Here is a 25723-nt window from a genome sequence, read left to right as displayed (position 1 = left end):
ATCACTCGTAGAGACTATTAAAAAATGTAGATTTCCAGGGGCACCTGGGTGGCTCAGTCGGTTGAGCTTCCAACTTTTGGTTTCGGCTCAGGTCAAGATGTCAGGGTTATGAGATCCAGCCCCACCTAGGGCTCCATGATCAGCTTGGAGTCTCCTTGAGATTCTTTCCTCCTCCCCCTCCCTTCCCCCCGCTCCTCCCCCCTGCTTGCACCTGTGTGCACACACGCTCTCTCAAATAAAAAAATAAATCTATCTCTTAAAAAAATGTGGATTTCTGGGTCCTAGCATTCAAATTCAACCAGTGTGGAGAACAGCCCAGAGAGCTGTACTTAAAAAAAAAAAAAAAAAAAAAAAAAAAGCGCCAACAAGCCCTTCTGCAAAAGAAAAAAGAAACAGACATTTTGTAAACTCTTAAGATACAGAAAAGCAGACAGTATAATACTATGAATATCCATAAATAGCCATTTAGATCTAACCACCATCACTACTGTGCTGTATTTGTTTTATCTATATATTGTTAAATTGAAACACAACATATGGTAGATTCATTGCAAAACTGAACGCAGGTTTTCCTCTTCCCTGTATCTATACCCTCTTGTGCTGTGACTTCTTGCTCTTACCATCAAGAAGTAGAATTTATTTTCCCTCTTTTTGATTTTGGAATGCCCTTGGCCACGAGAAGAAATGGAAGTGATGGAAGTTCCAAGCCTAGGCCTCAAGAAGCCTTATGTGCTTCCACTTGTAATCCTGCTGGAGGATGAGAGACCACATGGCACAGAGGAGTTATGCTATCTGGGGCCACCCTAGGCCAGCCAGCCCTCGGAATATGTGCCAGTTGACTGCAGATGTAGGACAAGCCCTACGAGGATCAAATGAGCTTGGTCACATTAATACATGCCATCAGCACATCTGCTTAGGCAATCCATAGATTCATAAGCAAAAATAAATGTTTACTGTCTATTACCAAAGGTTCCGTGTTGTTATACAGCATTAATTACTATGTCAAAAGACAATTAATAAAACATACATATAGAAAAGAGAACAAATTTTAGGTAGCTACAGCTCAATGAATTAGTGCAAAGTGAACACGTATGAAACCAGCACTCTGATCAAGAAACAGCTCATTAACTACATTCCAGAAACACCTTGTGCTCTCTTCTAAGCACCATCCCTTCCCACAAAGATTAACTGCTATCCTGGCCTCTTACACTCTGGACTCATTTTCCCACTCCCTCTAAATCATGTTATTATATGACTTAGCCCCTAGCCAAGGGTTAACATTTGACTTGAGTTGGGACTACCAGTCAGAGATAAGTAGGTAGCTAGCGCCTTTCTGGTCTCTCCAGAACAGCTTTCCAGGCCACCAGTGTCAGGCAGGACCTTGTCAAGACTCACTATAGCTAGATGTCTCATTCCTGGATCTCCCAGTTAAATTTTTGACTAATTTGCCCCAACCAATATTCCAACTTCAGAGCATCTGAGAGTTCACCTGTGACAACTCTCCTGGGTATGGGGACTTTTTTGTACTCTGCTCAAATCAAGTCAGTCTGCTCTGGTAGCAAAGTTGCTGATTTTCACAGTATGCCCCTCACCTGAACTACCAGGTATTGGAACTGGAGAATGGGAGAAATCACAAGATAAAATGCCTCAGACAACCACAGTTCCTACACAATGTCGAGTAGCTTTTCTTCAATAAATGCTTCTCAATTTGTTGTACACCTTTCCTTCAGTTCCAGAGTACTACAATAGTTGTTTTTAATAATTTTGCCCAATTTTATTGTTTCTTGGGGAGATGATTTGTCCTCTTCTTCCTTTTGTAAGTCCATGACTCCAATTATATTTTATTTTATTTTTTTAAAAGATTTTATTTATTTATTTGAGAGAGAGAGAATGAGAGAGAGAGAGCACACGAGAGGGGGGAGGGTCAGAGGGAGAAGCAGACCCCCTGCTGAGCAAGGAGCCCGACATGGGACTCGATCCCGGGACTCCAGGATCATGACCTGAGCCGAAGACAGTCGCTTAACCAACTGAGCCACCCAGGCGCCCCAATTATATTTTATTTAGACTTTTATAAATCATAGGCATAATGAATGTTCTACACTTTCTAAGCCTTGATGGGTAATTAAAATGTATATGATTTTAAACTACTTTTTCTTTCTATTGGTTTATCATTAAACAGACAAAATGCTTTTAAGTATTACTTTTCTGATAATCTATTCCTATTTCCCTTTAAAGGTTAGCTTAAGTGCTTGTTTCTTAAAAGTGCCATGAAATTCAGGTGTTAAGCTGTATTCAAACTTCAATGATTTTGGGGCCAACCAATGAAATTTAAGGATTTTCTAAGGCTTTTGGCATCCTTTTATACTTTAAAACTCATTGTTTTATCAAACCATCACAAAGAGCGGCATGGAATTATGTTAACCCAACTGTACACATAAGGCCAACATCATTTCTGTTCAAAACACTGAAATGGCTCCCCTGTTTTACTCAGAATAAAGTTATCTTTGTTCAAGGATGCCTATTAAAATTTCGATCTATATTCCTTTATCCATCATGGAAGTCCTCCTTATCCCCCTCTGCCCTACTTCACTTTTACTTGCACATAACTTATCTACCTTGTAATATACCATATGTTGCGGACCAATTTTCAAAATAGAGTACTATTTCCAGTCCACACGCTCTTTTAAAAATCTTGCCATTCTCCACCAAAAGACTGAATCTATTTTCTCTTTCCCTTGAGCCTGAATGTGACTTTGACTGCCTCGAATAGAATGCAGGGGAAATGATGTTGCATGACTTCTGAGGTTTGATCCTTAAAGTAGACATGGCTTCTGTCTGGTTATCACCATGTTGTGAGAAAGGCCAAACCAGCCCTGGGGGAGACATCAGGTGGAGAGAAAACTGATGCCTCCAGCTGGTAGCCAGCATCAACCACCAAACATGCATGTAGCCTTTCAGTCTTCAGGCTGGGGGCCCAGTTGCTAGTGGAACAGAAACAAACCTGCCCCACTGTCCCTGTCCAATTCTGATCCACAGATCTGGGAGTCTAATAAATGGTTGTTTTACACCAAGGGTTGGGGTAAAGTGCAATACAGCCATGTTACAAAACACTGAAATACTATATATTTCACTTACTTGTTGTGTTTATTGTCTATTTCCTTCCACCAGAATATAAGCTCCACAAAGGGAGAGATTTTACCTTTTTGGTTTACTAGTACATGCCAGGTGCTAAGTAAACATTTTTTCATTAAACAAGGGCACAGTTTTACATTTTCAAAGTATGTGGACACTTAAGTTTAAACTAATAGTAAACAATGTTGAAAATCATAATAAAATAAGTTCTTATGAATTACTTGGAATTTCAATTACCCCTGAGCAATTCTTTTAGAAATACCCAAACAAATACATACCGCTATTCTCGTTTTAATATGATTGTTTATTTTTTAGGCATGTCTTGATTCCTAAAAGAAGAAACTTGTCAAAGCTCACCTCACACTGGTTATTTAGCTTGGTGGATGTGATGTCCAACTGTTGGTATTGTTCCTTTAGCTTTGAAAATTCAGCTTCTAATCTTGTTTGTTCCAATTTGGAATTATTTAGAAGACTTTTCAAGTTTTTGTGGTCAGTTTGTAAAACTTCAGTTTCTTTTACAAGCTGATTATATGTATGATTCAACCTATAATTAGAAATCATGATAGAAACAGAATTAGATTCCCTTAATAGCTTTCATTGTAATTTATACAATGTGAAAATGCTGTGGATCTCAGACATACTTAGAGAATATAAAAGACTCTTTAGCCAGTGACAAACTCATCAAAAATTAGTTTCTATTCTATAAAACTAGATTAAAAAAATTCAGACTACTCTCCCCTTGAATCTTCTAGCATGTTGTACATTACATGTGGCTCATAAAGCTATTTTTCCTTCAATGTACCCCCCAACCTTTTACAATGCAAAAATTGTTTTTAGTTTGGGAGCTGAACCAAAACAGGATGAACTGTTAAATTACTATACTGTCCTACTGACCTAATGTAACACTATATGTTAACTAACTGGAATTAAAATAAAGACTTAAAAAAGTAAAAATAAAAAACAGGTAGAAGAGCTATATAATAAAATCTGTTTTTAAATTTGAAAAAACAAAAACAAAAAACAAAAACAGGATGCAGCTTGGATTTGGCCTGCTGTGCTTGGCTCTAGTTTAACGACCTTATCTAAAGGGATTAAGAACAGGATGGTACTTGTTCAGAACATCTAATAATTTACTTCAACTCAATATCCAAGAAGTGGAGTCAGCTTACAAGAATTTATAAAATAAATAACAAAATAATATGTTTAAAAAATCAAGGCTTAGTAAAAAATAAAATGGCAAGACCAGAAACATACAGAAAATGTTCCATAAAGAGGTTGAATCCATGAATGAATGTATGCCATAAGTTATAACAGCTGGTTAGACCTCACTGAGACACACAGACAGCTACACAGTATATATCAATACCTATGGAGATCAAAGATTCACCTATTGATGCTTCATGGGGGCAAGATATGAAGACATACCATATACAACGTCCTCAACATCATCTCTAAGGCCAATACTAAAATGAGCTCTTTAAGAGAGTTTTTTATACTGTCCCTCAAAGTTGAGAACATGAACACCAAAATGTAATTCAGTGAACACAATTCTAAAGAGGCCAAGACAAACTAGTCCATCTAAGAAACAATTTCTTGGTTTGGCATTATCAAAGATTAAAACTTAGGTTATTTAGAGGAATGGGTAAACAAACTATTGTTCTTGAGACAAGTCTTTATAAATACTTTTTTTTTTTGGTGAAAGAGCTCTTTCAGATTTTACTTAAAGCCGTTTCTTGCCTTAACAATATAGACATGAGTGCATAAAAGCTGGGATAGAATACCTTTGAGAGACAGAAAATACTCAGAACCACCCCTTCCCTTCCAAGCCTGCAGAATCTCCTGGTTCAAGATCATCATGCTCAATTTCTTATCATGTAGGCTGAGTTCTTTCTCAGAAGGCTCCTCAGTAATGAATACAATTAGATTCCTAGAAGGCCTACCCAAGCTCACAAACTGTCCCAGTTTGTTGTGAATCCCAACAATGAAAAAAGGTTAGGTTCAAAATGGGACTTCGATAGTAAATGCCTTCCCCAATGTTATGTGTGTAATAAAAATGCCCCTATCCTTGTATTCTATAACTTGTCACAACTTGGTCTTCTACTGCACATACCGTAAAGATACGTCCTTCTTGATTCTAGCTTGGTGTAGAGCTTATTGAAAGTTCAAATCCCCAATACACTATTTCTAGTTATAACAATTACTAAATTAAAAACTACTGAGCATGGAAATGAAAATAGTTCTAGAAGCATAGGATTTTTTTGTTGTTGTTAAGGGAAAGAAATACAATTCTAAAAATGGATTATATTAAATTCATAATAGGACAAATAGTCAATGAATGACCCCCATTTGAATTCTGTGTGCTGCCTTTCAGCTCTTCAGCTATGGTTAAGTGTAAGTGTAATACAAATGTTCAGGATGCTTACACTTTTCAAAGGTTTCTAAAAACCTTCTGATATGGACCCTTATGAAGAGACTGATTATGGGTTGGTAAGTTTTGATCTTCCTAGGGTTACAAATTTAAAAATAACTGCCTCGTGGCAATATGAGACCATTAATAACTAAGACAGTTAAAAATAAGAGTACAAATTAGTCAGCTAGGAAATTGGAAGCTGCTCACTTGTAAAAACTTTGAAAGATAAGAACTGAGATACCAGACTAGCAAAGACAGACAGACATAAAGAATCAGACTTCATTACATTCCGTCACAATAAAGCATATAAATGCTATCAAGGTACAGAAATTTCATTATCAAATGGCTTAAAAACTTAGTTGAATAAATCAAGAGAGAAACAATAAGTGGAAACAAGGGATCTAGGTTTTCAAGCCATTTTATAACTAGCTGCATGATTTTGTTGGGTAATTTACTTATTGCTCTGGGGTCTTTTTAAAAAAGTCTAAGTTACAGATGGTATGGCAAAGGGGCAGTATACACTTTGGATGTAATGAATAATACAAAACTAAAATATATAAATATTTATTACCTATCATTTTCACCACAAAGTTTCTTGTATTCTGCAGCTATAGTCTCATGGTTTTTGTTTTCAAGCAGCATTTTTTCCTGTTCTAATTTCAGTGTTTTTTCCAAATCTTCCAATTGTCCTTTCCGTTTTAGTAACTGATTGTAACTGGAAAAAATATTAGGTTATTTGTTTTATAATATGCCCTTAGAAAAAAGAAATACTTTAGAAATGAAGAAAACAAGACTTATTAGTAAGTATCACATAAACATGATAAATTTCCTATATAAATTATCTTAGATCTGTTTAACATAAAATTTATTATATTATCTAAAGAAAACTGGTTTTAAATTAACAACACAAGAGAAGATAGTAAATTACCGATCTTCAAGGTCTTTATGTTCCACCTCAAGATTTTTGTGGGCAGACTTTAGAGTTCCATGTTTAGCGATGAGAGACTCATACTCTGAAGCCTGACGTTCATGAAGAAGTTCCAGCTTTTCATGATCTTTGATCAAAGAATCATAGAGAGATTTCAGGTCTTCTCGCTCTTTGATTACAGCTTCATTTTCATTTTCTAAGGAAGACTGCTGGATTAGGAGTTGTGCATTCTGGTTCATAAGTGAAGTACTTTGGGAATTAAGGGTAGAATTTTCAACCTGTAAGAAAGTATATTGTTATGAGACAGAAGAAAAATAGTTATCTTGTTCTTCTAGGAGATGCAAATATGTGGTATGTGTTTATTACAGATAGAATAATTCTCCCATGTTAAAAATTATTCAAAAATAAAATTCTAATGGCAACATAAAAAATATAAAAGATAACATTAACTTTAGGAAGCTCTACATAAATCACAGAAGATATAGTCATATTATACTGAGATAATTTGGTTTTTAGTGTCCCGAAAGAAGGCTACAATTTAATATTATTCATTTATATTACTTAGTTTAATATCAATATTAAATTTATATTAATTTAATATTGTTATTTAATTTAATATTATTATGAGATACATATCATATATATGTTTTGGGTTGAATTATTTTAAATGAAGGTGATTAGAAACAATTTGTATTCCACTCATGAAAAAGTACAGAATTTAAAATGCTTATTTATCACTTTCTAAAACTTAAGAGGTGACAGAACTGAAAAATTACTTGTGAAAATTCAACTGGAAATTTTCTCAAGGTCTACATTACATATGTTTTACCATTTGGAAAAGAGTTATAGAAAGAACTTTTATATTCAGAGATGGAGTTTTTTCCTTTGGCTCTTTAAGAGGTCTCAAAGCGTTGTACTTTCCCCAATCTGATCATTCTATGTGAAAAGACACTGCAGCATTAAGTGCAAGATGGATCTAAGGAAAAGTCTGAAGACAAAAGTTTCATGCTGTATTGTTTTTTAAGAACTGATATGAAAGCTGTAAAAATGAAATAAGCAATAGTATGTTGCAATCAGACTCTAAAGCAAGGGTTTCTGCTCGATTAATCACAATCAACTTGCTGAAAGAGGTGAAAGGCCACAAAGTAAATATAAATAAAGATAAAATTATATTTTAAGTAAGTAAGTATTTCATTTTGTTTGTTTTTTTTCTTACGCTGGGCGTTACTGCCAGTGCTGCTGCAGCTGCCCTGGCTCGACCACAGCCCTGGGCACTCCCATAAATAGTTTAAACAAAGATAAAGTTAGCTTTATGTTATTTACATCATTGAGTGAATTTATTAGTTGATATTTAGAGGCTCTGATAAAAAAAATGCTGATATCTGAAAGCCTGGCATAGCACTAAGTAGATATATTTTATCTTCCATTAAATTCACTCACTAAGAAACAATGTTACCATGTCTAGTTACCCTTATTTTAAAAGCATAATTCAAAAATTTGGTTGCATATCCCAAAATATTACATTACAACCTGAAGCTTTGCATTCTGGGTTTGAAGAGTAGTATTCTGCTCCTGTAATGAAACTGTCTGCCTCTGAAGTGCAAGAATCTGAGCCTGCAAATTACTGTTCTGTGTCTCCAATTGTTTCAGTTGAGTTTTCAGTGCTTGTTTCTCTGCTTGCAGGGTAGCATTCTTAATAAAGAAAACACATATTTTAAAAAGTAACAAACATATTTCCGCTTAACAGATATTAGAATTTTGTAACAACTATTACCATAAAAAAAAAAAAAAAACCCAACAATCTTAAAAGACTTAAACAGTTCCCCTCTATCCCAAATTGTAAAAAGAGATGTAATCTAAGAGAAAGCAAGTGCTAATACTAAAACCTTACTAGTGTGTCTCTATACTGTCTGCTTTATAATTTCCAAAAAACAAAATATTCCATTCTCAATATATTAACACAAGAAACTAGAATGGGGTTGTTAGTTATATGGTTTTCGTGCTGTTCAAAAGTATGTGGGACTGTGTCTAGCTAATGAAGTGCACATTTTCTAACTGCCCAAAGGCAAATATATATATATATATAGGTGAGTGCTGGTCCCAGGGGTAGCAGCAAAACTAAATATTTTAATAAACACAAATTTGGAAGAGAAGCAGGAACAATTTTAACCATGTGTTTAAAAAATTTAGTCCATAATTGACCTAACAGATGTTACATATTTTCTTTAGTGATTTTTTTTTCCCCCCATGGTGTAAAATACTCACTAGAACTCTATTTTATCTATAGGACTTCTGGAACAAATCCAAACAAAACATACAATTTTCAATTCTTCTAGTACATTTGACCATATTTCAATTTTATAAACAGTGAATTACTACACAAATCACAGATCATTATTAATTTGACAGATATTAAAATGTTTGTCATGGATATTATATTCTCAGGATTACTTCTAAATAACATTTCATAAAAAATTAGCATAAAAAAGTATAAACAAAGAACCTCTAGAAAACTGAAATAAAATGTTATATACAAAAAGTCCAGAATTTGTTGCATGTAATTGCAATATGCAGAAAAAGTTACAACTGAATCACAACATATCACCTTTATCATATCTACATAGGGGACAAAGGAATCATTCATTTTATAGTCTTTCAAAGTTACATATACTACATGGTCACTGTATAAAAGGCAAGTAATGATTTTTTTTTTAATGTTTTATTTATTTATTCATGAGAGTCAGAGAGACAGAGAGAGAGAGGCAGAGGCAGAGGGAGAAGCAGGCTCCCCGCCTAGCAGGGAGCCCGATGCGGGACTCGATCCCAGGACCCTGGGATCATGACCTGAGCCGAAGGCAGATGCTTAACCATCTGAGCCACCCAGGCGCCCATAAAGGCAAGTAATGATTAAACCCATATATTTTATCAGAAAATCAAAGGTTAGGAAGCAAAATGCTTTAAGATGGGTTTTGATATTTTAGTTCTCTTGTGTTCATTTATTCAAATAAAAAGGATGAAAAAATTTACACTGGAAAAATAATATGGAACACTGATATTTTTATATACCATCTTGATACACCAAAAAGTGAACCATTTTTCACTTCAGACATTAAGTGCTACTGTAGTTCAGCTCTTAAGAAACCAAAATGTACAAAGCTCTAATGACAAGTCTGGGTATCCCTACAGTAGTAAGAAAAATTCCTATAGTCTATAAAGAATAAGAGAGTAGAAAGGGTATCTCACAGCAGGAAAAGATCTACAATGGAAAAGTTAGGAGGTCAGTAACTATACTGGCAAATGCACCAAAATTATCAGTCTAATATAAGACTAGCCATCTTTACAAACCATTATCTAAAATAAAATGGCTAAAAAATGAGAACCAAGTAACTTTTTTCCAATAGAAATTCATAAAGGAAGTCAATGCAAAAAGAGATTTACTTTATAGAACTTTTACATGTCAGCCAAATTTTCTGAAATACAATTACTAATCCAAGTGATGGAGATTTGTATCTATGTGCGCATATATATAAATATACATATGTAAATCACTGAATAATTAAAAATAGGTATTCATACACGGCTGATAAATAGAGAAGAAGATGTAAAATAGCTCGCTTATTAATAATTTAAAACATAAAAATTAAAATACTTTATTGCTTTAACAAAAATTAAAAGGCTGATAACACCAAGTGTTTACCTAAAAAAATAGGTAATCTATTAGTGGAACTGAAAACTGATGTGATCTTCAAAGGCTAACATAATGATACCAGTTAAAATTACACACGTACACACACACACACATATATATATACACACTTTGGCCTATCAATTCTGCCATCAGAAATTTATTACCTCATGAACATATTATACATGGATTTTCACTGCAGCAAAATCTGATAATAACCTAAATGTTCATCGATTGGGATTTATTTAAATAAATTATGGTAATATCCACACTACAGAATAATATGTGGTTATTAAAAAAAATGATATGATCTATAACTGCCTGAAATAGAGAGATCTCTAAGATAACATAATTGAAACATGCAAATAAGAATATTGTATAGCATGATTCCACAGATGTAAATTTGTAAAAGAAATATACTCCTAGACATACAAATGTCTAACAGACACATAAAAAGATGCTCAACATCACTCATCATCAGGGAAATACAAATCAAAACTACAATGAGATACTATCTCACACCTGTCAGAATGGCTAAAATTAACAACTCCGGAAACAACAGATGTTGGCAAGGATGCGGAGAAAGGGGAACCCTCTTACACTGTTGATGGGAATGCAAACTGGTGCAGCCACTCTGGAAAATAGTATGGAGGTTCCTCAAAAAGTTATAGAACTACCCTATAATCCAGCAATTGTATTACTAGGTATTTACCCAAAGGATACAAAAATACTGATTCGAAGGGATACATGCACCCTAATGTTTATAGCAGCATTATCCACAATAGCCAAATTATGGAAAGAGCCCAAATGTCCATCAAATGATGAATAAGGAAGTTGTGCTATGTATGTATACATGAAATACTATTCAGCCATAAAAAGAATGAAATCTTGCCTTTTGCAACAACGAGGATGGACCAAGACAGTATTATGCTAAGTGAAATAAGTCAGTCAGAGAAAGACAAATACCATATGATTTTACTCATATGTGGAATTTAAGAAACATTAACAGACGGACACAGGGGGTAAAAAAAGGAGGCAAACCAGAAAGGTACTCTTAATTATACAGAACAAACTGAGGGTTACTGGAGGGGAGGTGGATGGAGGGATGGGTGATATGTGTGATGGGTATTAAGGAGGGCACTTGTGATGAGCACTGGGTGTTGTATGTAAGTGATGAATCACTAAATCCTACACCTGAAACTAATATTTCACTATATGTTAACTATCTGAAATTTAAATCTTGGAAGGAAAAAAAAGAAATATACTACTTTTTTTTTTTTTTTTTTTTTTAATAAGTAGGCTCCAAGCACAGAGTAGAGCCTAACACGGAGTTTGAACTCATAACCCTGAGATCAACACCTGAGCTGAGATCAAGAGTCAGACACTTAACCAACTGAGCCACCCGGGCACCGCAAAAGAAATATACTACCATACACGGATAAGTCACATTTTTCTGGGAAGACTGTTTACAGTGATTACTTCTGGATGAGAAAGTAGAAACCAACAGTGTAGGAGATTAATTTTTGGCATTATGGCTTAAAGTTCTCAATTCATGTTACATTAAAACATAATAACAACGACCACAACTATTTTACTTGTTAGTATATAAATTCCTTAAGCTAATTCATTTTTAAAGGATGTTTGGTGAATTAGTTTGATTACCTTTTTTTGACAAATATTTCTCTAACTTATTCAGTGAATATTTACTGTATCTGCTATCTACCAGGCTTATTTCTACATACTGAAGGCACAGTGGTTAAAAAAAAAAAAAAAAAAAAAGATAAGCTCCTGCTGTCAAAGAGCCTTTTTTCCAGTAGACAACCAACAAATAAGTAATATAATTTCACTAGTGAGAAGTGCTAGGAAGAAACTAAGGCAGTGGTGTGATAGCGAATGGTTTAGGTTGAGAATAACTACTTTACTGGGGGAAGGGGTCAGGAAAGACCTCTTGCAGGAGATATGTGATACGAAGCCTGAATGCCAGCCATGTGTTCCAGGTAGAGGATCCCAACATAAATCTCTGGAAACAGGAACAAACAGAAAAGGCCAATATGACTACAATTGATTTACTTATATATGCCAGGCACTGTTTTGTGTTTCCCAGGTATCGACAGATAGTAATAATATCTCGAGATTATAAACAGAAGGGATGGAAGAGTGGTATGGTATAAGGCCAACAATATAGGCAGGGCAAAGTCAGGAATGATCTTATAGGACACTGAAAAATTTGGATTTTATTCTAACTGGAAGAGGAAGCCATTGAATATTTTAAGTAGAAAAATTACATGACTAGGATTATGTTTTAAAAAATAACTCTGGCTACTGTAGTAAGAATGTGTTAGACTGGGCCAGGAGTAGAAAGGGGAAAGCCAGCCAGTCAGAGGCTATTCTAATAATCCAGATGAGAGATAATGGTACCTTAAATGGTAGCAGCAACGATGGGACAGAAGTAGAAGGGCGTGGGTTACATTTTCACAACAGAGTTGACAAAGTTGGCTGATGGACTTATATGAGGGTGATGGAGAAAAGTAAATTAAATTATTAGTTCTTCACTCTTTTATTATAAAATAAATCACTCAAGAAAGTATAAAACCAGATTAGATAAACTTTCTAAGTTATATATACAATGATACTTTACTTTAAAAAAAAAACCTTTTCCTACTAAAAATTTAAAAATACTTACATTTCTTTCTACTTCAATTAATCTGTCTTTAACTTTCAAAAGCTCTCTAGTTGTTTCTTGACTTTCTCGCTCCCATTTATTATCTTCACCAGAAGTTGGAGGAGAGCTCTGTACCATCCTTTCTTCATCTTGTCTCTGTTTGAGAGCTTCATAATTCTTTTTCACCTAAAATTTTATTTAAAATATGTTAATGGAAAGAAAAAGAATCACCAAAGTTATCACTTCTCACAATCAGACTCTGCAATGGTCTGGTGAATGTGAAAGACACTATTTAAAAATGTGATAAATAATATGTATAATTATCATTACTATCATGATCACAATTTATGCTTTGTAAACTACAAAATCTTTTCTCCTAGAAAATATATACTCTGCTTATGTGCCATTATCTAGTAATATATTCTATAATTTCAGATCCCATTGTTTATAATCTAAGGAATAGATTAACTGGACATAGACATGTTGCTAAATATTAATAATTATTTTTTGACCCATCTATAGCTGGATTTAGAAATTTCAGAGATCCCGGGGCGCCTGGGTGGCTCAGCCGTTTAGCGTCTGCCTTCGGCTCAGGTCATGATCCCAGGGTCCTGGGATCGAGCCCCACATTGGGTTCCTTGCTCGGCAGGGAAGCCTGCTTCTCCCTCTCCCACTCCCCCTGGTTGTGTTCCCTCTCTCGCTGTCTCTCTCTGTCAAAAAAATAAATAAAAATCTTTAAAAAAAGAAATTTCAGAGATCCCCATGTAAAGGACAAATGAAGACTTGACATATGTAATAATTCCTTCTAAAAAGATACCTAAAGTTGAGGAATATCTATATATGTCTACCCTTTTAAGAAGGATATGTTGCCTAGAATGAGCTACATTAATAGATAAATTGGTGACTTTTTTATTCAGATCCTAACCCATATATTATTACTGTAATTTATTTTATAAAAAGTGGGCAATCCAAGGATTTATCTTACCCAGGGTTTTCTGGTGTGATTACAACCACATCCTACTTTAAGAGAGTCAACTCAAAACTAAGAACTTGGTCATCCTACATCACCAAAATTACTGATTAACTTAATAGCTCTCTTCAATTTAAGCTGATTATTATTATACTTCTCTTGAATCATTAGTTTATATTAGGAGACATTTATCACAAATTTCTAAATTAAAACCCAAACTTTACATTAAGGCAAAAATATAAATGTCTAAAATAATTCAATATCTAAAGCAAACCTTAAGAAAGCTTATGACTCAACAATAAGCTTTGCTACTACTGAGTTAGAAAATGTGAGACTAAAGAAAAAAGATGCCCAAAAGAGAATATAATTTAAAGCTTGGCTGAGTGATCTAATAGGTGTTCTGGGATCCTAATTTTCCAGGTTTTTTAAATTTTAATACCCTAATAACAGATGAGTGACATCATTTCCAGTCTCCTATTTTACATTAATTTCCCACAGGTTCTTTTCTCTAGGCTTATAAAGACTATAGACATATGCCATTATTAAGAAGGGGAGTTGAGAATAAAACTCAAAGCTTCTTATTTTTAGCCCATTGTTCTTACAACTAAATTTCAAAAATGGTCCCTTTGCCTTATGTATCCGCAGAATCTCTAATTTATGTTCACATAAAAAATGACATATTTTCCATCGAGGTTTCTTAGAGGCAGCATATAGGTGGGTCTTGCCTTTTAATCTAATTTATTAATCTCTGCCTTTCAAATGAGATGTTTAGAACTTTTATATTTAATGTGATTATTGATCTGGTTTGTTTTAAAACTGCCATTTTGCTATCTGTCCAATCTGTACTTTTGTTCATTTTTTCTTTTTTTTTGTTTTTTAGATTTTTTGTAATTCTATTTTATCTCCTTTCCTGGCATATTAGCTATACCTTTTTGTCATGCTATTTTAGCAATTACTTCAGGCCTTCAACTCATATTTAACTTTCATAGTCTTCAAGTGATATATGTCTTCACATATAGTATTAAAAGTTAGCACAGTCTAATTCGGTTTTATGGCAGCCTAATTTCCTGTTTATGGCAGGTAGCTAGTCTAATAGCTGTGCCAAAATGACTGGAAGTGGAAAACAATGATGAAATTTTAAATCTCTGCAGACTTGAAATGCATATATACCAACCCATACCCAAACTGGCTGAGCAGCTTCATGAAGTTTACTTTCTTTGCAACCTAGATACTGCAGATTAATTAAATCTGGCAGCAAATTTTACTTTATTTTTTGGATAATCCTTCACGTTAACTAAGCAAAATTCTAGAATTTCTTCTGTAACAATATATGTTTCATGGTACAAATACCAAAAATGATGGTGTGGGCAAATGGGGAACAAAACCTTTTTCCTTTTCTGTATGAGAAATTCATCTTTGGTAACTGTGTCCTTAGAAACCTGAAAAAATTGGAATGTTCTGTGTTACCAGGCAAGATTGCATATGAGAAAAATGACCCAACTGGTAAATTATATTTAGACTGCAAGAATTATAAATACCTAATAGGAAGCCATATCTTTAAACTTCTCTGAGTGCAGCAACTCTTAAAACTAGTATATCCATCGTGGAGATCTTCTATCTATGCCTTCAGAGTTTTTGTTAAGAGATGATTACTACTATGGAGCTTGGAGTCTCAAAGACAGGGCAGCTCCCGCACGCTCAATGTGAATCTCATCGTCTTGCACCTGAATTGTAATCTGGTGGGAATATGACTTTCAGGCAACTATAAGAGGGACCCATGACAGTGCCCTGCTATATATTGTATTTCCAACAGTGTTCTGAATCAAATGGTTCTAAATGAGGCCCAAAGTAATCTTCTCAATCTAAATGTTTAGTTGATTGTAAAACCACTCCTGGTGGTACTACAGAGATGATAAAAGGGGGGAAAAAAACCAGAACATGATTCTACCTATCTACCATATACTAATCCTAGGCAATGGACAAGCCCCTTTGATTTAAATTTATTTATGTAAGGGAAAACAGACAGTTGCTCTGCCTTGCTTATTTCACAGAATAATTCCAAATATCACAAGACAGTGGATCTAGGAGAAAACTTCAAATTAATGAGATCAGGTGCTTTCTTATACCACACATACTATTTCCCTCTACTTGGTATCCTCATACCCGTATCTTTGCCTATCAAACTTTTACCTAGATTTTCAATCGAAGTGTGTCAAAGTGAAGTGTCAATATCACATTGAGAGCTTTTCTAAATAGAGTAAGACTGCCTCTTCCCCATCCTATTCCCACAAAACTGATAGGTCTCTAACTGCATGGGGGACATATGCACATGAAATAGAACTGAATAAATTACAGTGTATAAACAAAATATAGTTTGTCATAAAATGACCAAGATCTGTTACTCTCAAATTTAAGAAAAAGGAAGAAATAGACAGAATATCAGTGATGTTGCTTTTTTGTTTTCTTACTTTAGACTTTTCTGCCCAAATATCTGACAATTAAAATTCTTTCCAGGGAAATCACTTACTGTTTTAAGTTCTTGGCGCAACTGCTGGTTATAATTTGTGGATTCTTCTAATCGAGCTTCTAAAGCAGCAATTTTTTCTTCTTTTATTTCAAGGGACTTCTTTAGAGTGGATTCTAATTTTGATTCCAAAAGTTTGTACCTACTATCCAAGTACAAAAATAACATAGTTCATCATTGGAGGCAGATGTGAATGTCAATATTTTAGTTATCTTTTTGAAAGGTGGGTTCATAAATATATTATTTGTAATTAAATATTTTTTACAGAAAGGACAGTGCATGAATACAGTTTGAGAGTCAATCACAGACTATGGATTATGATGAATTCTTACACCTGAGAACCTTGGTAACTAAACCAAATAAAAAAGTAAAGTACATATATGAGAAATTTTATCACATTCTGCCTTTTACTCTAATTAATTTGTATATATGTTTTCTGCTCAACCAATTTTTAAGTTAAGAACAGAAAACAAATCTCATTCATTTTGGTATTGGCTTGAGTAAAGAGACATTTTTAAAGCATTTAATGAATCTAACTTTGAATATGTTGAATGTGTGATGCCCGAGTTGCTTCTAGACTGTCTAGACAGAGATGTCCACTAAGCGGAGAATAATGTGGCTATCAGGTAAGATGATGGATGGCAATGCATAGCATTCAGAATAAATGATTAAGAGGCCTAAGAACATAACCCTGGGAAACTATATTTAGAGAAGTCATAGGAAAAGAGCTGTTAAAAGAAAAAGACAAGAGTGACTGCTTAGCACTCCTTTTTGTTAACTCTACCACTGAATTTACTTTGTTGCATTTTATCTATTTATACATGCAAACCCACAACTTAGACTATCTGTTCCTTGATGGCACAAATATCTTAATTTTATCTTAAAAGGGTCAGAGGGAATGACATCAATGAGAAAGATGAAAAGGTTATACTAATAATTAGGGACATAATCTGAGATTAGAGGTAAAGACAGATGCAGATATACATATAAATTCCAAGATGGAGGGGATGGAATGTTAAAGGAATTTATGTCTGTGAGCTTTTATTTTCCTTGTGACAATAAGGCTAACTTAATGGTTGAGAACGAAGCCGGTGTAGTGGCTTAAGACACTTCTTTTACTGATCTACCGAATTTGATCATGGATGGTCTCAATTCCAGTTCTTAAACAACTTAGTTCAATATATACCCTCAGCTCCATTTCTAATGCTTTCATTATATACATAAATGTGTAGATTAATGAATGCATCACATCTTGCCTAGATTATTTCAACAGCTTCCTAACCGGTCTCTGTGCCTCCAATTTGCCCCTTTTTTGTTTGTTTGTTTAAGATTTATTTATTTGAGAGAGGGGGCAGAGAAGGACAGAGGGAGAGAGAGAATCTCAAGCAGACTCCCCACTGAGCTTGGAGCCGGATGTAGGGCTCTGAGATCATGACAACAGCCAAAATCAAGATTTGGAGGCTTAACCGACTGAGCCACCCAGGCGTCCCTGTCCTTTTTCTAGTCCATCTTTCATGTCACTCTAAGAATTACTCAGCATATCTCTGTGCTTTATTTCCATGAAATGCCCTTCTCCATCATTTCTACCTTGCAAATTTTAGTCATTCTTTAACATTCAGCTGAAGCATTATCATTTCTTTGATGCTTGATGATCAGCAGATGATAAGAGCTCAATTAACACTGACAAGCTGTTTGAATTAAGGTTTGGGAAGAGGTGACAAATAATATGAAGTACTCATCTACAGCTGGGTTCTAAGAGGGTTAGTTAGGGTAGCTACATGGTGTACTGTTTTTTCTCCCCTCTACTAAATGTCTTACACATGACAGGTAATAAATCTGTGTGAATAAAGAAGTGATGCATATTTAGTATCTATATTAAGAGGTAGTCAACTCAATTGGCCCTTAACTATCTATTTAACTCAAATAAAAATGAAATTTCTCATGAAATAGCTCTTTGATTAATCCAATTATGGTTGCTTGAATTCATTGCTAGAATGAATGCCTCAAATTATTTCTATTTGTTATTACAGAATTATTAATCTATTCAATATATTAACTGAATATTTTCAAAATTACATAAACAAACCCATATAATCAGCATTAATTTTTCCTATATACATTTATTTAATATAGAATATAAATACTAGAACATTAATAGTGAGTAGACAATAAGATACAAATTATATGACAAAAATTTCAATGAATTAAGATCTAGTCTACATAAAACAATATTTTTAACAATACATACTTCTAGTCTAGCTGGAATCACATGGCTGACTGGATGCTAACAGTAGACTACTTGAAAATCTGTCTGACAGACTGTAATTACCATGGGAGAATAAACATTTTTAAGCTTGTATTGATCATTCTCAAAATTAAAGGGTGTATAAAGTAATTTCTTATTGTTTGTCAAGCCTTATTTCTCCACATTATTTTTATACCTTAATTACCTCAGCGTATTTTCCTGTTTCATATTTCTCCTCCATCTCTAAGTCTACTTTTAACACACAAAATAAATGAAAGAACTGAGGCATTTAAGCACTCGATTCAAATAAAAACTAACTTTATATTTCAAGAGAGAAGGGTTTGTTTGTTGTTAATGTCTCATTCTACTTTCATAGGTAATTATAGCCTCTGGTCTTCTGCTACCTGGGTGGCATCCTGTTTTCCTATTATGTAACTATTTATAGTAATATTTTAGCATTTTCTCTTGTATCAATATTAGGTTGTACTTATCTGGGTTTTTACTTTTTTTTTTCTTATAGAACTTTCTCTATGGGAAGAAAGGAACCAGAAACAGGATGAAATACATAAATATTCTGTAGTTACTACAGGAAAGAATGAGCAAAAAAATAACAATAATTTCAACTGTTTGCCAAATAGACTTAATACTTACCTGTCATCAGTACTTTGCTCATCATGTAAGAGTCGCTCTTTATTTAACCCTATCTTCTCAAGCTCATGAGTTAATTTTTCAAGATCATTATTCATTTGTTGAGTCTTCAATTTTTCACTTACCAAATCCTTATTTTAAAAGGAATGCAAAACTCACGTAAGTGTCATGACCATGAACATCTAACAAATTCAGCCAAGACTATAACTACCACTATCCAGGAATACATATTAATTCAAACCAGGAAAAAAGAAACGTTGTTGTTGAATTTCTCCTTCATCAATAAAAAGTAGTTAAGCAACAAAATAACCTAGTTCAAACAATATGGTTTTCCTTTTTTGTTTTTTGCTAATATTTAACTTTTTGTGTTAAAAACTAAGAGGAAAAACTCTTTACTTGTGAACACTTTAGGTTTGAAAACTGTGAGAAAAAAGATACATATCCATTAACTTTTTAATAATGAGCTAGGACTTTAGTGCATATTTCTTCCTATGAAAATATGCTGGATGCAACACCCTTCCTACACCACAAGCACCCCTCTGCCAGTGGAAGAGCCCTAAGATACTGATATGAAGAAACAGGGCACATTCTTAGAAGTTCAGACACAAGGAACCTGTCTGTCATTCATGACTGTAGGACTGTATAACAGAGAAAAAAACCAAAAAGTTAATAATGGGTCCCTCTCAATGTCTCTTTAGCAGAAATGCAGACTTCCCGATATGACTTTCTGCCAGAATGCTAACAAACTTTTTAACTCAACTTAAAGGGTTACCATGTATAGTATAGCATAGGGATAGCAAAAAACAGCCAAGCATGCTGTCTTCTAATCTATACCATGTTTCACAGGACCTACTGCCAATCAACTCCTGAAAGTTTCACAACTCTTCTCAACACACAAATCCAAGCAACTAAACATTGTTCAGTGTTGACTCTTAAGTTCAACCTGATTTGCATTCTCAGGCTTAGAGGTCAAAATTCATTGGGTTTTGGAGTCTGAAAGATCTGGACTTGATTCCAGTAATCCAATTTTGCCATTTATTAGCTTGTGATCCTGAGTAAGTTACTTAATGTCTCTAATGCTTTTTATCTAAATGGAAATAGTATCTATGGAGGATTAGTTGTAAAAATTATAGAAAATATACATAAATACAACTTATGAAGCCCTTAGCCTAGTACTTGGCACATAGTTAGCATTCAGTAAATAGTAGCTGTCATGCTTCCTATTATACATTAGCATTTAGTAATAATCTTGATCAAATATTTTAATATTATTTTGAAACAAAATATAAAATTACTCAATGTAATAAGTGAGATACCGCATGGAAATCTTATTACTATACTACAATATCTTAAAAAATAAAATTTACATGTACTTCCTTGGTGTAACAAAAGTAGGAAACTTAGAAACTGTTTCTAGTTCTAATGCCAAATTTCTACTTTGAACCATAAACAGATGATACAAATTTCCAATGGGTTCCAATAAAACTTAACAAAGCCCTGAATTAAAAATATAAAAAGAATTTGCCTTAAATTTAGGTAACTATATTTACCTCTCGTAATGTAACCAAAGTTTTTATATCAATAGTTGCTCTTTTCACAAGCTCCTTATTTTCTTTCTCTAATTCTTTCAGACGAATGCAGGATTCTTTATAAATACTGATCTCTTTGAAAAGAGTTTTGTTTTCTTTTTCTAAATTTCCAATTTTCACATTATTTTCTTCTAATGTGGTATCTTTTATTTCTGCTTGTTGTCGGAGTCTTTTATTTTCCTTCTCCAGTTGTTTCTTATCCTTTTCCAGTTGAGAAGTTTCTTGCTCTAATGATTTATTTTCTTTTTCTAGCTGTTCTAGTCTTTTGCTAGATATTTTTAACTCTTCTAGGTTTTTCTGCAATGTTTGATTTTCTACCTCTAAGTCTTGTAGTTCACTCTCTAATTGTTGAATCTTTTTATTGCTGTTCTCTAGAGCTTTCTGTAGCCTTTGATTTTCTGTATCTAAACCTTGGTAGCTAACTTCTAAGCGTTCTGTCTTCTTGAAAGATGCTTTCATGAGTTCCAAACCCTTCTTAAGTTGCTCTTTTTCACTTTCCAGTTCTTTATTTTCTAGTTGTAGCTGAGCCATTTTCATGCTTGCACACTTCAAAGATTCCACATTCCTTCGCAGTTCTAAGTTTTCCTCATCTAGTTGGGAATTCTCTTTTTCTAGGGATTCTAACTGAAAAGTAAGGTTTTTAAAGCTATCCAATGTTTTTTTTAATTTCCTATTTTCTCTTTCCAGCTCTGAATTTTCTTGTTCTAAGGCCTCAATTTTTTCACAAGTAATTTTTAAATTGGTTATCTTTTTCTGTAACAATTCATTTTCTTTCTCAAGATGATGCAACTCATTTTCAAGTTCTTCTGCTCGTTCTCCTTTTTCTTTATAATGTTCCAATTCTTTTCTAATTTGTCTTTTTTCAAACTCAATCTTGCTTAGCTTGCTACTTGTTTCTTTGATCGACTCATGGAGAATTTTATTTTCTTTTTCAATATCTTTCACCCTTGCTTCAGCACTTATCTGGGAGCGCTGCCTTAAGGAAGACACAGTTTGATTCAGATGTTCATTTTCCTGTTCCAATATTTTAATCTAATTAACAAAGAAAAAAGAGAGAATTAAAAACTTAATTGAGCATAAACTAAATATTTTAAGTTACAGTTTTTCCTTTCTAAAAAATAACAAGGAAATCAGAACATAAGAGGGTGCTAATTTCTATCTTACTCTTAATTCTGACAAATATTTACTGAGAGACCCCTATGTACATGTACTGCCAGGTCATTAAAGTTCTTTCTTTAGGGAGTTCATAATGTAAAGAAATGGTTAGGAGAGATGTATCTAATATTAATCAAAGTGATCTTCAGATTATTCACAGTTACAGGTTTCAAATTCAAATAAGAACACAGGTGAAATGTACACACATATCTCTTTATGAATATAGCTTTTATTTTCTTTAAATAAATTTTGTAATGCATATACACAGTGGGCTCTTAATAAATACTGCTATAGTTATATGTGTATATGTGGGTGTGTACTCATTCCCCTAAGAATTCTAATTTGGAAACATCAAAATAACAAAATCCTCTGGTACACTTGAAAACTAATCCAACCAATTTATATCATGACCTAATTCTGTGGTTCTCAAAAGTCAGTGTTAAATAATCCCCTGAGAACCTTGTAAAAATACAGATTCATGCTTAGCTCTAGAATTTTTATTCTGTAGCTCTACAGAAACCTCTATTTTTACAGGTAGCCTGAGGACTATATCTGAATATATTAAAAAAAATCATTTTACTTCTAAAAAAGTAACAGAACTTTAAAATAGCAAGTCAATCAATATCTCCAGTTCTCAGTTTCCTAGAACATAAAATGACAAAGACCAATAAACACTGGAAAGCACATGAGAATGCATCCTAGAGGCAGCAACCGCATCTTCCTCTTAAGCAGGGTTGGAGTAGAGCTGCTTTCCCCCAACTCCACTCAGGAACTTTATAATCTTCAGTCCTATTCCACAGACACTTGAAAGCACAGGTAACTGCAAAATTTTATACCAGATAATTATCAAGCATACTTGCCATTTAAAAAATTCTAAGCTTTCCCTTCAACTTTCCTAAAATACACAGGACAGAAAATGAAGTAAAACCATAGTTACTCTAAAATTTAAGCAATTCTAAAATATTTCCCTTTCATGTTATATGAACATTTTTGTTTGCCTAAACTTTAAAATAACTTTTGTTAATGCATTTCAAAGTATATTGCTTAATAGGAAATTTATGAACCTGTCTCTCTGAATTTTCTCTAAGTGTTTCAATTGTTTTTTCAAGCTGAGCTTTCTCCTTCATTAGATCCTTGCTTAAATTCTGACAGTTCTGAAGACTTTGCTTTTCTTGAATAATTTCATTTTCAAGAATTTCAACCTAGAGAAATTAAATAAAAAAACAATGTATCATTCAATATTTTACAACAGTGGAAACATGTCAAAACAAAAGATAATTTTCAAATAAAAAATTAAATACAATTTTAACACTCAAATGGTGAAATTTAAGAACTGAGTAGAAAAATTCAAGTAATAGTCCATGCTACTTTTAGCAGCTGTATAAAAAATGCAGACATGACTGTCTTTCTTAACCTGTGCATCTTTGAAAGGTACATTTGTACTTCTAAACACAAAGATAAATCCAAATGAATATATGATAATTATGTGCTTTATGAAGACTGTACCAATCTTATTGAAAGACTCTCCTGGCTTGAGGAGATTTATAAAGTAAAACTTTAATTACAGTCAAGTAATTTCAGTGAAGAAGGAAGAAGAGAATATAAAAGCATGAATGAAAGATGAGAAAGAGTGATTTAAGTTTAATGAGGAAACAGGGATTAAGTTTAAAATAAAAAGGAGAGAGGGAGAAAAAAGGAGAATAATACTAGAGAAAAAAGGGCTGAACAAAACTCCAGCAAATGTTTATACTCTAGGTTTAAATTTGTTGTCAATTACACATTTTAAAGACATGATCAAGTATGTGATTAATAAGGATAAAATAGCAAATTCCAGTTTAAATTATGCCAAATTGATATTCCCATTAGCATACAACATATTCAAACCAGGCAATAAAAGAAAATAAAGATTTAGCTATATAAAATATTCCACTTCGAGTTTAAATATTAATTAAATCCTTATGTCAATAGTGAAGAAGTCTAAGAATCTGAATAGTCTTACATAAAGCAAGTTGAATTTTCCTATTTTATTATCAATGGAAGATAACCATATAGGGAAGACCATCTTCCAGTAATATCTCAAAAGCATCAAGTCACAAAATCTTATGCAGTCACTCAATTCAACATATATATATTCAGGAAGGTTTTAGTTATTAATTATGAATCCAGTTCTCCCATTAAAGATTGAAATATATGGGTAACAGTTATTTAATTAAACTCTGTTGTTTTATAGCAATGGAATTCAAGTGAAACATTCAGTTTACAAAAGACATCTTTCATACAATGAATTTATAAATAATTGCTAGAATCACTAAAAATTTATTAGAATTCAAAGCTAACTTTAAAATCAAATTATAATTTCCAGACCCAATTATAATGATAACGAAAATAAAACTGTTCCAAGTTCTAAATAACCACTCCTACTTTTATACTATATTGGTTATCAAATGCTTATTAAGATTATTTGGTTAATGGACTAAAGATGATGCAAAAATGTTTTAAAAGAGTAAAAATCTGGCAAGATAATCAAGGAGTCTATTTGCATTATCTAAGGCAGTGGTTCTCAAGGCGTGGTTCCAAGAAACCAGGAAGACCATCCCTTAGGAATTTCTTAGAAATGAGAATTCTTCACCCCCTACCCTAGGCAAGACTACCAAATCAGAAACGCTGGGCATGGGACTCAGCAATCTGTGTTTTAACAAGTCCTGAAGGTGACCATGATGCATACTATAGTTCCAAAACCAATGGTCTAAAAGTTAGGGAGATTTTCATAAATGAGTCTAGATACCCAGAATCTAAAGAAAAAACTAGACATGGCTGACTAGATATAGAAATGAAAAGGAATACATAAGGACATATGTATAAGAATATTTATTACAGTATTGTTCACTGTGACCAAGACCTAGAAACAAAAGTGAAAGCACATATTGGGGAGCAGATGTGATAAATTCTCTAGATGATAAAAATATCATGTATGTTGTCATGATACAATTCTATTTATCTACAATATGTGTATGTGTGTATGCAGAAAGATACTCAAAAATAAATTACTTGGTCTGTTGCACAACTGGAATATTTCTGTTGAACCAAAACTTAGTCAAAATTCAGGTTTCAGAGTGCCTAAATTGTGGTCCTTAAATACCATTTCCCACTAAAAGGAACAAGGGCTTTCTGGAGAAATGGCTATCTCCAGATTTGGGGCAGGAAATGTTTAAGAGAAGCCTATTATGGCAAAAGCACAGAGGTTCACAACGGGTGCTAAGGTGTGTCACAGGAATTCAGAAAGAGGTAGATATAAGAAAAACAAATGCAGTAGATTGAAACACTTCAAATATTTTTAAATCCATGAATTCATAAAGACACTAAAACAAAAAACTCATTAATTATCTCAGGAGGATATGAGAACCAATTCTTTACCAGGAAACTGGTAGATAAAGGGAAAGAATCAAACATTCATCCTGCTTTCCCCATGAGAGTTCCTTATCAGGATTTTGCAACCTCTGTTGAATTAAGGGATCAAAGCAAACCTTTTCCATGACAACTAACATGACAAAAAGACAGACAACTAGACATGTACCTCCTGACTGAAAAAGACTCCTTACGAATATTTTTACTAAAACCTCGATTTGAACCTGATTAAGTCTACAGATAAAATAAGACCTATTGGGAACAAAAGAACTTGCGAAGTGACTCAAAAAGGATGCAGTGAGCAAAATCTAGACTGTAGGAAAACTAGATTAAACCACCTGGTTTCTTTAACAGAAAAACTACTAGGTAT

General features: G+C 33.5%; 1 protein-coding gene across 6 annotated transcripts in view; it reads right to left on the bottom strand.

Moving 5' to 3' along the window:
- CCDC88A (coiled-coil domain containing 88A) overlaps nucleotides 1-25723 on the bottom strand; it is a 121697-nt gene that overhangs the window by 20631 nt on the left and 75343 nt on the right. For all 6 annotated transcript variants that reach the window (XM_064572495.1, XM_064572496.1, XM_064572493.1 and 3 more), the window contains exons 14-22: nucleotides 23013-23150; nucleotides 20755-21825; nucleotides 19208-19335; nucleotides 16315-16456; nucleotides 12839-13003; nucleotides 8001-8162; nucleotides 6471-6748; nucleotides 6114-6257; nucleotides 3490-3676 (exon numbers count right to left, since the gene is read on the bottom strand). In XM_064572495.1, coding sequence (XP_064428565.1) covers nucleotides 3490-3676; nucleotides 6114-6257; nucleotides 6471-6748; nucleotides 8001-8162; nucleotides 12839-13003; nucleotides 16315-16456; nucleotides 19208-19335; nucleotides 20755-21825; nucleotides 23013-23150 — 2415 coding nt within the window. The remainder of the gene's footprint in view (nucleotides 1-3489; nucleotides 3677-6113; nucleotides 6258-6470; nucleotides 6749-8000; nucleotides 8163-12838; nucleotides 13004-16314; nucleotides 16457-19207; nucleotides 19336-20754; nucleotides 21826-23012; nucleotides 23151-25723) is intronic.

This window comes from Mirounga angustirostris, unplaced genomic scaffold (genome assembly GCF_029215605.1).
Source record: "Mirounga angustirostris isolate CCGP_5_RB_7025 unplaced genomic scaffold, mMirAng1.0.hap1 SCAF_10, whole genome shotgun sequence".
Classification (NCBI taxonomy): domain Eukaryota; kingdom Metazoa; phylum Chordata; class Mammalia; order Carnivora; family Phocidae; genus Mirounga; species Mirounga angustirostris.
This window is presented reverse-complemented; position numbering and strand designations above follow the sequence as displayed.